At 35.7% G+C, this 14,393-nt stretch overlaps 1 protein-coding gene across 4 annotated transcripts; it reads left to right on the top strand.

Moving 5' to 3' along the window:
* Window positions 1–246: 246 nt before the first annotated feature.
* atf7ip2 (activating transcription factor 7 interacting protein 2) lies at window positions 247–12,423 on the top strand. 4 transcript variants are annotated; one of them, XM_030142139.1, is made up of 11 exons: window positions 247–352; window positions 3,495–3,561; window positions 3,690–3,821; window positions 3,899–3,967; window positions 4,136–4,173; window positions 4,278–4,383; window positions 4,591–4,636; window positions 4,764–4,828; window positions 6,857–6,979; window positions 8,465–8,649; window positions 11,297–12,423. In XM_030142139.1, exons 2-11 carry the CDS (start codon window positions 3,496–3,498, stop codon window positions 11,511–11,513), a joined length of 1,047 nt encoding a protein of 348 aa, XP_029997999.1. In that variant the 5' UTR covers window positions 247–352; window position 3,495; the 3' UTR covers window positions 11,514–12,423. The 4 variants fall into 4 exon arrangements, with proteins under 4 accessions (XP_029997999.1, XP_029997997.1, XP_029997996.1 ...); XM_030142137.1 differs by lacking the exon at window positions 247–352 and adding an exon at window positions 2,255–2,330 and having other exon boundaries at window positions 6,860–6,976; window positions 8,462–8,649; XM_030142136.1 differs by lacking the exon at window positions 247–352 and adding an exon at window positions 2,255–2,330 and having other exon boundaries at window positions 6,857–6,976; window positions 8,462–8,649.
* The last annotated feature ends 1,970 nt before the right edge of the window (window positions 12,424–14,393 follow it).

Raw genomic sequence — 14,393 nt, 5'->3', positions numbered from 1 at the left:
TCAAATCAAACAAAAATAGAGGTTATTTTAATCGGGTTCATTGGATTTTTTTTGTCCATTTATTTTTTGTTCAGAAAAAGAGTAGAAACTGGAATATTACTGTATGTACACACCAGTACAGTCAGTAACCTTGTCTGCTATTGACACCTAGTGGATCAAGAAAAAAACTACAAAACAGTCTCACGTTCCCGCCAATAAACCAAAGAAGAAGAAGAAGAAGAAGCTTTTGCCTTGAAGGGGCGTGACCGGAAGTGTGAGCAGATCCGGTAGTACGTCTTCAATGCGGGAAAACGTCGTGTGTTTGTTTTTTGTGTTTTTTGATATATGTATATTTTTACTGAACTCTTAAAAGGTATAGTATCAGTGTGTTGTTTGTAAACTTAACAGTTACCTATTTGGTTTGGTAGGCAGAGGAAGGTTTTGTTGTGCTACAGCCTACAGAGTTAGCTTAAATCCATGTACAGTGAGTTAGCATTCAGCGGCTTCCAAGTTAGCGGAAATGGACAACAAAGGTTTTTATTTGTACTTTATCAAGCATATTTGACTCTTCATTTAGTTAGAATTTATGAAACCACGTCCGTTTTCATGTGGTATTTGAAGTCTGAAACGTAAACAGCTGTGGCATGAGATGAAACTTCGCATCCTGTTGACTGTTGTTTTTCGTGAATTATGAGACAGCATGCTATAGTTTCATTCATAAAGGACAGGTTTAGTGTATCCTATGCTGAATGAGATACGGAAGTTAGCATTAAAGGTCCTTTCCCTTGCATTCAGAAGACTGGGAGAGCTGTTGATACTTAGATACTTCCAGGTCATTTCACTGAGGAACCCACTAAAGCAGGGGTCACCAACCCTAGTTTTCGAGGGCTACTGTCCTGCATGTTTTAGATGTTTCCCTCTTCCAGCACACCTGATGGTCGTTATCATGCTTCTGCAGAGCTTGATGATGGGCTTATCATTTGAATCAGGTGTGTTGGAAGAGAGATGCATCTAAAACATGCAGGATAGTAGCCCTCGAGGACCAGGGTTGGTGACCCCTCCACTAAAAAGTAATGTGAGACAAGGCAAGGTAAGGCAGGTGTATTTATATAGCACATTTCATGTACAAGACAATTTAAAGTGCTTTACATAAAATATTAAAAGCATTAACAGCAGAAGCAATAAAAAGTGTAGGCATGAGAAAAACAAACAAACAAAACAATCAGAAAAATAGATAAAACACATAAGCAGATAAAACAGATAAAAACTTTTAGCGTAAAAGGAACAGTGCGGATCTGAACTGATGAATACAAACTATTCAAATGCGGCTGAGAACAAGTGGGTCTTTAACCTGGATTTAAATACAGGGTGGGGAAGCAAAATTTACAATATTTTGAGGCAGGGATTGAAAGACAGTGTATGACCTATTAGTTTATTGAAAGTCATGAGAATTTATTTGCCACAAGAAAATTGACATACTAGAAAATGTTTTTATTCTATGTGTCCTCCTTCTTTCTCAATAACTGCCTTCACACGCTTCCTGAAACTTGCGCAAGTGTTCCTCAGATATTCAGATGACAACTTCTTCTATTCTTCTTTAATAGTATCTTCCAGACTTTCTCGTAATAGTTTTGCTCATAGTCATTCTCTTCTTTCCATTATAAACAGTCTTTATGGACACTCCAACTATTTTTGAAATCTCCTTTGGTGTGACGAGTGCATGCAGCAAATCACACACTCTTTGACGTTTGCTTTCCTGATTACTCATATGGGCAAAAGTTTCTGAAAAGGTGTGGATAATAGTGTTAGGTATGATTATGACATCAGTATATGTTTGGTTTCAAAATAATTGATGTAGTGCCTGCTGAGAAAAAAACAACTAAATATTCATTGTAAATTTTGCTTCCCCACCCTGTAAACTGAGTGTTTCAGCTGATCTGAGGTTTTCTGGAAGTTTGTTCCAGACATGTGGAGCATAGAAGCTGAACGCAGCTTCTCCCTGTCTGGTTCTGACTCTGGGAACTGACAACAGACCGGATCCAGATGACCTGAGAGGTCTGGGGGGTTCATACTGGGTCAGGAGGTCACTGATGTATTTAGGTCCTAAACCATTCAGAGCTTTATAGACCAGCAACAGAAGTTTAAAGTCTATCCTCTGACAGACAGGCAGCCAGTGTAAGGATCTCAGAGTTGGACTAATGTGGTCCACTTTTCTGGTCTTAGTGAGGACTCTAAGCAGCAGAGTTCCGAATGAGCATCTGCAAGACTTGAGCTGAAGATGTTGAGATGTCATTTTGAGACTGACAGAGGTGGGCAGGATTAGGAATGAGCACATCAGAGGGACAGCTCACGTGGGACTTTTTGGGGACAAAGTGATAGAGGCATGCAGGTAGTTGGTGTGCAAGAAAAATGCAGAGGACAGGGTCAGATCGAAGCCGGAAATTTGCTGTGTTAACCCATAAAGGGATCAGTAATAGTAGTAACCTTCTGAGGCAAAAAGGGTTATTGTTATATGCACATTTTGATTGGCAACCCAAATGAATTCTGTGGATTCTGGGATGTTTTTACCTCCTTCATGCCAACAGAGTGAGTTAGCTACAAACAAAAATAGAAGAAATAATGATAAATGCTGGGTAGTTTTTGTCTAACATGTATATTGTTATAAAAGGTAAATATAATTATCCTAAAAAGTTGTAGTTTAGTAATGGGGTTCAGTGAAGTCCTATGTAGTGGACTGTAATGACTATGACTTTGACTAATGACTGTTTTAAAATGAATTTTTAATGAATAATATGACTCATAAATGTGTAATGAGTCCCCTTAAGATGGTCTGTTCAGATCTAATCATTCTATCCATACTGCAAAATATATAATGTACTCTATAGTATGACAAAAAAAAAAAAGTTTATTTGGTTGAAATCGGTGTCGGGCCATGTATTTCACACCTAAACCTTCAGTGGTGACTTAATTCACCTTGTAATATCGATACTATGTCAATAATACTAGACAAATACGCAAAATAACAGGGCATTGACAATTCTTCTCCTTTGTCAGCCATATGTACAGCTTTTATCATTTTTTATTATTGATATTATATTAACGTTCTACTTGAAGTTGTGAAGGAGAGGCTTATTTTTTATGTGGAACTTATATACACTGATGATATAGAACTGCTGAGCTGAGAGAGGACTTCTAAAAGTTAAACCACAATTTGTTAGTTGGTTTTACATGTTATGGGGGAAAAAAGAATTGTATTGTAAAAGCATCATTCAAGAACTTTTCTCAAAGTATTGACACATTTTTTTGACGCGTAATACCCAGCCCTAGACATATTTATTTTTATTTATTTTTTTTTATTATAAACATGTGATTGAGTTCTTGTGTTGCAGTGTCATATGGAAGACTTATTATCAAACTCTATACAAGCTGCCATTTAATTAACTGATTTGTCTCTTCTAACACATTGCATTTTGCCTCTGATTGTAAATCTCATGTGTCTTTGTTTATGAACACAGAATGAAGAGGTACAGGCCAGCTTCTCCTGCGGCGAGTTATGAAAATATTACAATTTCCCAATCCAAAGTAAGAGCATAGAAATTCATGCAATTCTGTGTTTTTTTTCCGAATGTGTATACAATATTACTATCAGGTAACAACTGAAAACATGTTCTAATATATATACATGTACCCGTCTGTCTGTGTGTCAACAGATGCAGAAACTGATTCAACAGGAAGTTAACAATGCGTTGAAAAAGAAAGAAACCAGGCTTGACACATTACTGGCAACTATTCAAGAGCTTGATTGTAGAATTGACTTTGAGAGCTCTTTACAAAAGTTAGAGGTCAGTATTGAGTTCACAATAACAATAAATAATTTAAACTGACAACATCTTAACAGAATGTCCTTGGTCTCCTTCAGGCACAAGTTAAGAAGGTGACCAAGAGATCAGAAGCTGTTCTTGCCCACTTGACGAAGACACAGAAAAAGGTTTGAATCACTACAAATGAATGTAAATACACACATATACAACTGCCTACAATTACTTTTTGATCAATATTTAGTTTACTATCCAGGTGTGTTTCTCATCTGATGATTCAATTTTATCAAAAGACAATTGCCATTTAAATGTGTTTTGTGTAAATGTTTTTCTTTCAGGATCCACTGGAATTTTGTAATGTTGCAGAAATTAACAGGTACATTGAATAGTTGTTCTCAATGAATGCTGTGAAAACCTGAAATGTCAACTTGTGACTTATTTCATTTTTATTTCCATTTGCTTCGGTGTCCTGTTGTGCAGTATAAATCCTGAGGAGGAAGCTATGGAAACTGTATCATACAACGATACAAATACAGCAAGTTGTACAGATTTCATGGAGAAAAGTAAAGAACTCTCAGCAATCATGGTAAAATTACGTAATTATTGTTTGTCTTTTTTTTTTTGGTTGGAATTTCTGGTCACTATTTTTTTTAGGATGCACTTAAGTGCTTTTCTGATATCTGACACCTCTGACTACTGTTTTTTTTTTAAATTGTAAACAATTCAACATGCCTTTAGCTTGAAATATAGTGATATTTATTTGGATATAATGTTTGTTTCTTTCTTTGTTAAGGAAACCACGACGACGGTGTTATTGAATATGCGTGCAGATAATACAGGTATGAAAATATGACACATAATGATCCTGATGTAGAATAAATGTATTAAATTCAGCTCTTGTCCTTTTAATATATACTCTGTTCTGTTTCCTATTGTTTATCTGTGATTTTCTTTATCCATGTCAAGCTTTGAATGCTGCCATAGCAGATTTAACTGCAGATCCTCCACCTCCAGTGCTTACACCATGTGAGGTAGGAGACTTCACTGACTGTTGGCAACAGTTTGACATGTATCAATTGAAATTTGGGGCTGATATAAACACAATGTATCAGGAGGGAAATGTACTTTTGGGTCCAATCAAGTGACAGTGAACATCAACATGAAAAGTGAATTTGCACACATCATTTACCAAGTGGGCTCGTTTTTTTTTGCCTAATATCTCTATTTTGTGGAACAGTTTTCCTTTTTTAACCCTTTCATGCACAGTGGTTGCTACAGTGGACAGCTGTTCAAAGGTGTTCTCTTGTATAGTCATGGATTTTGTCGTTTTAATTCCATATCAACCAACACAGTGGACGCTTATGCATCATCCCATACACTGCAAATCATACAATTACTGTAACTTTGCTGTTCTAGATAAACCTGATCTGCAGTAACATGTTTGAACGTAAAAAAAAAAATAAAATCCTAATTCCTAATTTTAAACAAAAGTTGGTTTTTTTTGCATATCATCTCCATGAAGTGATTAATAACTGGTATTAGAGTATGTTAAAATGTGAGAAAAAATCAGATTAGCAGCTTTAAAAATGTTTTTATTTCATAGTTCTCACACAGTATATCAGTAAATTAATGTTTCTTTGCTTCTAAAATTAAATGCATGATGTCCAGATGAGTGGACGTTTTTGTAACTCCGTGAAAAATAGGTTCATAAAAAAATAAAAAATAATTCAATCGCATGTTTTTTGTTTTTTTTTTTTGTTTACATACCAAAAGAATAAAAACACTCAGGAAAAAAAAATCTTGATTACGGTTCTCATAATTCATACATGAAAGGGTTAAATACCACTTGTAGAAAAAAGTTATTGATTGTACTTTTTACACCATAGCCGCCTCAGACATAAAAATATAGCTCCAATTTGACGCTAAAAATTATATCTAGAAAATGTATTAAATCTCACATTTAAAAAGACTTTCTGTGAACTATTACCGAGAAATAACTATTTATAATTTACCTAGATCAGTATGGACCACCACAAGACACTGTTAGTATTAAATACATTAAATTAAACATCGTGATTATATCTGGCTTGTTGTTTTAAAAAATAAGTCAACATTTTGGGTGATGCATACAACGGTAAAAAGTCATCCTCGTGTTACTATGGCAGCCTGTCCACGGGTTACCACATTCTCATGTCAATAAAACAGACTTTTCAATATTTTACTCCAAAGTTTATTTTCAGCAAAGTTGAATATAATATCTAAAAGGGTTTTTTCAACTTGATATCCGTTTCTGTTGAGAACTGCATGTTTTGAGTGTTTGCATAAAACTTAAAAGATTGATGTTCGTTTCAAGTCCAAATGTTACTGAGCAGTAATTTGACATTTTTCATCTAAAAAATGTATCACCCTAAATTTTATTATACATAATGTTAAAGTGCTTATAACTACCTACTCAAATATGTATAATTCATGCATATAAGTTACTCTGCTTACATGACAGAGACTGTTGAACACGAAATGCGTCCACGTGTTACCGCTTGATTGGACCTTTTTATAGACTCTGGTTACCATGACAGAATCAGGAAATAATATTTAATTTTCTGTTAAACAACGCTTTGTCATTCACTTTATTGCTTGCTTGCTCTACCACCATTCCCTCGTTCACTCGTTTCCTGAGCGATGACAAGTTTGAGCAGTTCTATTTATAACACAAGTGGTTAACATGGCCTTTAATTCATTTACATTTGTTGTAATGCCAGATGTTTCAAACTCTCATCACATCGTTGAATGATCACAAATGTAATCATACAAACTTGAAACAACCTTTAAAGTAACCTAGCAGGTAAATATCAGCCAACGCCACTGGTGAAATGTCATTTGTCTCATTTGCTGATAAGTGATGAACTGTCAGTCAACATCACTGAAATTCTTTGATACAAATGCCTTGCAGATACAACTTTACATCCACAAAAAAGCATGTGAAAATTGCTTGAGCAAGGAAACAAAAAAGCAAAACAAAAAACCTCACTGTTTTCCACCATGTGCTTTAATATCTGGAGCAGGTAATTGCCATTCGTGTAAAGACAGAGCCAGAGGATGATACCGAATTTGGAAACACTCCTGAGGAGCCGTTAAAAGTGCCAAAGGTGGAGCCGTTCTGTCCTGACTATGAAGAGGAGGTAAGCAGGAGTCCCCAGGATGTATACTGACAGTCAATAGAAACTTTGAGGTAGAAATGTATGCATATTTCTACTTGTAGGGGGGTTGTAATTATTCATTGTGGATTTATTGATGACTTAGTGCTCAGGTAGTTGAGATAATGGTGAGTTGTCATGTTGTCACAGTTCATTGCACATGGGTTGGTCTCTTTGCAAAAGTGGACCAAATACACGTTGTTCCACTCAGTGGGTATCTGCACAATTTGAGGATTGGTTTTGAAAGCCTATATAAAGGAAACAGTATGTCATTTATTTTGGGATTGCACCTACACACATATATTTTGGATTGATTTAAATAATTTTATAAACACAAAAATTGACTCTTCATGTAAATTGAACTTTCAACACATTTTATTTGGCCTACCACACACTGATAAAATAACTCCAGAAAAAAGATATATTATCGACCTTTTGATTATTTTTGCCAAATTTCACATTCATTGCTCCAAATTTGCACATCAGCGTCCAAACATCACTGTTTTCAAAGCCCTTTTTTCCAATTACGTGGACAATTTGAGAAACACTATAAATTCTAAAGTAAATAAAACGAAAAAAATGTCAAATGTATAATCTTATTCAATTTGTATAATTTCTATTTATTCCTCGAGCAATTTTTATTTTTATTACATATTATTATTTTATTTATTTTATTTCATATATATATATATATATATATATATATATATATATATATATATATATATATATATATATATATATTTTTTTTTTTTTTTTTTTTTTTTTTTTTCTTTCCTAATGTTTTTACTTACATGTATTTCTCTATATAATTTAAAAGATTTGTGAATTATGGAACTTTCTACCCTTGATGTATACTATTATGTATATTTACTGTTTAATGTTAACAGTTCAAAAAAAAAAAAAAAAAAAAGCCTATATAAAGGTCCAAAAAAGGCCACCATTGTTAGTCCAGTGAACGGCATCATGCCACATCTATCACGTGAACAGCGTCTCCAGGCACTGGGTATGGTGGAGGCCGGTTTGAGCTACAGTGATATAGCCAGGCGTATGGGCTGTTCCCAACCCACAATCAGAAACCTGGTTGAACGCCACAACACGACAGGTTCTATTGACGATAGACCACGTAAAGGGCGAGAGAGAGTGACAACTCCCGACCAGGACTGCTACATACCCAGTATTGACTGCTGTGACTTTGTGTTTGGCAAGTGCCATTTTCTTTTAAGTTTTTTTGTTTTGAAATTATTCTTGAAACTTTAGCTTTTTGTTTCTGTATGCCAATATCCTAAAGAAATGATTCATATGAAAAAATTCCAGTTTAGGGTTTCAAAATAAAAATTATGACGAAAAATATGGTCTCAAAGTTTTCATTGACTGTGAGTGTAGATTCAATGAAAGACACACATTTGAACAAAATTCCAAGCAGAAATTGATAACCTTTTCTTCCTCTTACTTTGTCTCCCCCTTCAGGCTGAGCTGTCACATCCTCCTTTACCTCCTCTTCTATTCCCTTTAACCCTAAGTCCGGAGGCAGCCTCGTACAACGTTCCTCAGAGACTAACAGTAAAACTAGCTCTCATCAAAAGACCTGCTTGCCTCTCTGTACTTTGGAGTGTAGATGAGGACGACCCCTTGGCACCACCAATGGATAGCTACAGGTGAAAAGCAACAGTGAAATATGTTAATATGATTATCTTTACGTGTGCTCTAGATTCCTTGATATGTGGCTGATCCTGGCTTGGCTCCTGAAAACAAAAATTTGATTATTTATATCTCCTCTCTGTATGATTAATGTGATGATCCCTGTTGAATTACTTTTACACAGACACTTGATGTTGATGTTTACAACACAAACTGATCATTTCATCTGACATAGTGGGAACTGTTGCTTGGATTTGAAATGTCCACTGTGACCTTTCTCACTCCTTTGTACATAGTGTGACACCAGCTTGTTTTGCTTATTTACTACAGTCTTGAACAGGTCAACATGTCAATGCTTTTGCATTTTTAAAATAACCAAAACTCACTTGCTTAAAGACAAACCTCACTTTCTTTATTACTTCCAATGTAAGTTACTTTCATTGATGCCACTATTTGGGTTTGGCTGTGCAGGTCACTAACTGCACTTAGAAACCAGAAGAGAATGTATAAATGTAATATTATGTAATAGTTTCTTTTGGAATACCTCAGCTATCAGAATTGGATTACTCAAAGCTTATATAATATAGATAATAATGGTTGTCCAGGTTCATGTCATTAGCCTCAAAGCGTAGTTGCCGAAGTCATATTTTTTTCAGGTCATAGCCAATGATACAATATGAAGCAGCAGTGTTAGGAGAGTAAAGTTATGCCGATATCACAATTTGACAAAAAAAAAAATGACTTGGGCAGTTACGCTCTGAGGCTAACGATATTTTAACAAATAAAGGGATACTTCAAAAACCCCAAACATAACTGAGATACTCAAGTCCGTGTATCTCATGACAAGTCTGGGCATATTTACTGACTAAATTGCTGTAATAAAGTATTAAAATTGTTTAGAGGATCAGATCTGTATTTTCCAATTTCACCTTTTTTCTACAAATCTGTCAAAGGAACAATGTCCAGCTCAGTTGTTAACATGTGACCAGTGCAGGGGTTCCCAAAGTGGGGTATGTGTACCCCCAGGGGTACTTGAAAGAAGCCCAGACAGTACTTGAAAATTTTTTTTTGAAGAATACATTAAATAAGTCATCATTTACTGAATACAAAATAAATAATGAGGATTAATGTTGAAATATAAAACAGAATAAATGCATTCATATAATAGTTTTATCGTCAATTATCTTGTTTAAGTTTTGGTAACAGTTTAAGAACATTTCTGTTTTATATTATTCGAATTTAGTTTATTTGAGTAGCCAAGTAATTATTTTTTGTTGATGAAAGATTAATTTATTAAGGACCAATTTATTGTTCTTATCAATGAAAGAGGGCGCTTTTCAGTTTATATTTTGCACATAAAATTTACTTTAAAAAATGTATTTTTATATATCACAGTGAAATATATGTTGTTTATTTTCAAAGTTTTGAAAACATAAACAGACACCTTTGGCACAGGAAGAAATTTTGCCATATTTTTGTTCAATCAAAAATGCTGAAGCCAGAGTTGGGGGTACTTTGCTAAAAAAAAAGTATATTTCAGGGAACGTTTCAGAACCACTGGAACAGTGGATAGAGCTGGTTTATTTGCTCTGTATTTTTGGTGTGTTTGTATTACTCCTCGGATTATCCTGTTGCATCATTCCAATAATACGTTCAATGATTAGCAGTGTGATTGGTACTTTTAGTATGGTATAGCATGAAGTGATTGATGATGATGATGATAATTATGATTTTGATGACTTAGATGATCTTGATGATGATTTGATGGTGTATGAAGAAAGCAACGTGTAATCCTGTCAAATGAACAAAAATTGTGAAGCTGGAAATTACTGTTCTGACTGATGTCCAAAAGCAGATAGATCATGGGTGGATGTTTATAGTATTTTTTTCATAGTATTTTGCTATTTGTCCTCCAATGTCAAACCTGATCTAAAAAGAAAAAAGACACAAAGTCTGGAAATTTGGCTACATATAATTTATCTGGAGAATATCTGGAGAAATATGGCTTAATTAGGTTGTCTTTGGGTTGATAATCATTTATAATCATTTATTGATACTCGTACGTAAATTTTATGTTTTTGCATGATTGATTCGTTTGAATAATCAAAAGGGAGGAAATGTGGTGGAAAAATTTACTTTTTATATTTTATACTCTTTATATTTTATACTGTTAGTACATCTTCTTTTAATGCTGAGTCATTATTCATTATGTGTGATGTTTACCACTCTGTAACACCCCCAACCCAGGAACGGAGTTCTTGCCTTGAGTTAAAACCCAAACACCTAAATGTCTGAATGTGTAGATAGAGAATGGCGCCTGCACTCCAGATTGGATCCAAGCAAGGTTAGAGTGGAGAGGTCATCATGACCTCTTCACGGAGCAGAGAAGGAGTAGTATGGGGTGGTACGATGTACGTAAGGAATGACATCATAGTTTGAGGGGGTTGGATTTGGTTCTATATAATCTTTAGTTTTCTCTTGTTTAATCAGACTTCACTTACAGAGTTTCTCTGTGACTGACTTCTCAATAAATGCATTTATTTATTTTAACTCTAACTTTCTCTCCGCCTCTTTGTGTGTGGGTTATCAGTTGAACATTTCCATAACAATGTAAAACCTTTTATTTGCTCCCTTCTCATTCTGTCTTTCTCTCTCTCTGTGCAGTGTTTACATGAGTACAGAAAAGGTAAAAGGCAGCAACATCTTCCCCTACTGGAAACTCCTTGAGACGGTGAAGGCCGTACCTCTGCCCATGTTTAAAATGGTCACCGACTACCAGCCGGGGCACAAGGTGTGCGTCGTCGTGGTGGGAAAAGACATTTTTGATCGCTATGGACCTTACAGCCATGTGGTTATTGCAACCATACCTGAAGACGGATGATTTAAATGACTTAAAATCACTCATACCTGTGTATAATTTACCATTTTTTTAAAAGAAGGAATAAATGCATCACTTTAAGACCTCTAATTGTTCTGTTGAATGTGGTTGAACCTCTAAGATGTGCTATTTGACTTGATTACTTGACTTGTTTCATCCTCAGTAATGGTTAGAATTGTGATAATTTACATTTTGTGTGAGTTTTTCATTAGGCAGCACTAAGTAAAGGCACCCGCCACTACAGAATGTAATAAAAAAAGGCAGTCATATCACCTCCATGATATGGAAATGGTTTGGTTTTTGCAAACTTACACTGCTTCATTGTTCAGCTTATAGGTTGCAAAGGTCTGCTTTTGTTGGAGCTACAGTGTTTATTTTGTGTGTTTTAAGAAGTTGGAGTGCATCTATATAGGGAGTCATTACACTGACATTAAACATCCGCTCAGCATCAGCGATAGTTTGTGTGAATATGTATGTCCCCTATCAACCAGGAGGACTCAGCACAGAAGCACCACAGAGTGATGGGCCTCCTAAGACCCCTTAAAAACCCACACCCACAGTCACACTGACACACACGTACAAACACACAGATTGGCCTAATTAGAGTTGACAGCAGAGAAGAGAGAGAGCTTATGAAAAAGAGGGCTAGGCAGAGATAATGAAAAAAAAGAAAGAAAAAACATGGTGCAGAGAATCCAAATAGGGAAAGCAGAGGTGGAGCAGAGAGCGATTAAGGAGCGGATGCGGTCTTGAAAGTTTTAAAGTGAAGTGTTGGCAGAACGCTGGCCCACTTCTTCATTCCCTTCTGTCCTATAAGATGAATGATGGTCACTGAACACCAGAGTGGATGAACTGCATTTTCACTGCTGTCACCGTATGAACTTCTATGACAAAAACTACACAAGTGATGCAAAAAAAGAAAAATGATCTCATTTCTAAACACCATGTATTCATGCTTAACATATGACCTATCAGATGAAGTTGCAGTCACCCATTAGCTGCTCTCACATTAACCCTTTAACTCCTGACATGTTCTGAATGTATGATTTATTTTAAATATTCATAAAAATTCAACCGTCTGATCAAAGGGAAACCTTTCAAAACGTGCTGAGACAATAGGCCTTGTTCTTTCCATAGACATCTGAGCATGCTCAGTGCACCCCCCACTGCCTCTGTAAGGGGGGGATAAAACAGCAGTGAGTGAGACTGACTCGTTATAAATAGACGGTTTGGGTTTTTTTTTTAACACTGTTTTCCTTGTGTGTTTTTTGTTTTTACTGTTTGCATTGTTGTGGTGATTTTCCCTTATTTATTTTTTTTTACTGTTTCTTTTGAGTTTTGACCATGTAACTGCTTTTTGGAGTTCAACCAGGTGTCAAAAAACAGCTGGACTGATTTTAGGAAAAAAAAAGAGCCCTAAATCAAAACCTACTGGGCCAAAATTCAAATCCTTGTTGTTCAATGTGTTCCCAGTTCCCAGTTCAATCTCATATGGATGTACATTCTTATTGACTTATTTAGTAAAAACCTATAAAACTTCCATTCTTCTCTGTCTTTTTCTGTTATTCCACCCTGTTTTGACCCTAAAACACATAGGAAAACAAAATCACTGAAGAAAAGGAACACAAACACATACTCACAGCAGCTTTTATGACACTGAAACAAATTCACAGCAGTGTGTAGTAATGTCTGTGTGTAGTAAAGTGGAATGTCTCGGGTTAAAGGGTTAATAAATAAATGAAACTGCCATAGGCAGTGCACTTGTCGGAGACCTGTGAAAGAGAACTTTGGCCTATATGTTCACACTTTATAATCTGATACTAGTTTTTATGGACAAAAACTGGGTGTTTTGAAAATCATGACCTTGAGTTTGATCTTTCATGGTCATTGAAGGTCGACAAAATTGGTACCAAATGAAAAACCATATCTGACTTCTTATAAATTGATAGTACAAAGTTAGTCAATATTTGTCTTAGTTTTCAAGATAGAAGCCATTTTGTGAATATGCAAATTAGGAGCTTGACCCCTGGTCACTTTAGATGCCAAAATCTCTATATGTGCGTGACAAATGGAAGCGTATTGCATTCACACAAAAAATTAAATTTGGCTCTGGTTTTCTGAATTAACAAGATAATTATCTTGTAATTACAAGAAAAAATAAGTTTAAAAAAAATCAGTGCTGTTTTTCTGAATTAATGAGATACTGTTTTCTGAAAAACATTAAATTTGACTGTTTTTCTGAATTTACAAGATACTGTTTTCTGAAAAAAAATTTTTTTGCTCTGTTTTTCTGAGTTTATGAGATACTTTTTCCTGAAAAAATTAAATGGGCTCTGTTTCTCTGTGTCAGTGGGACAGTGGTCCCTGATCCAACAGGAGCTCCTTCTACCTGTGCCGCTGAAAGGTCTTCAGGGGAACGTGAAGTTTTTTCCGCTCTTGTGACTGGTTCCGTTTACAGATCATGGAACTAGTTTCATCTACAGAACTCAGAACCAGCTGTGCTCTGACCTCCAAGCCCCGCTTCATTCACGTATCAAGTCCTCCCAGCTCACTGGTGTGCAAGCCTGACAGGAGCCGGCGCTTGGAGCCTGTAGCCCAGATTCCTGGAGGGTGATGGGAGTTGGCATTAATGAAGTCAAATAAAATGACATTCACCAGCATTAAAGAAAATATGAACAACAGAAGAGTGCAAATGTGTATTCATTTATTCGTCGGACCTGATGGAAAGCCTTACTCAGAACTAGATCTGTGGAGCAGCAGCTTGGTGTACCGGTTCACCCCCTCGCCCCCCAATAGCTTTCCATCAGGTTCAGGAGAATGTGAGAGTGATTGTTTGTCTCTGTATGTCAGCCCTGAGATGAACTGGCGACTTGTCCAGGGTGT

The sequence above is a fragment of the Sphaeramia orbicularis genome, chromosome 8 (genome assembly GCF_902148855.1).
Source record: "Sphaeramia orbicularis chromosome 8, fSphaOr1.1, whole genome shotgun sequence".
Classification (NCBI taxonomy): Eukaryota; Metazoa; Chordata; class Actinopteri; order Kurtiformes; family Apogonidae; genus Sphaeramia; species Sphaeramia orbicularis.
This window is presented reverse-complemented; position numbering and strand designations above follow the sequence as displayed.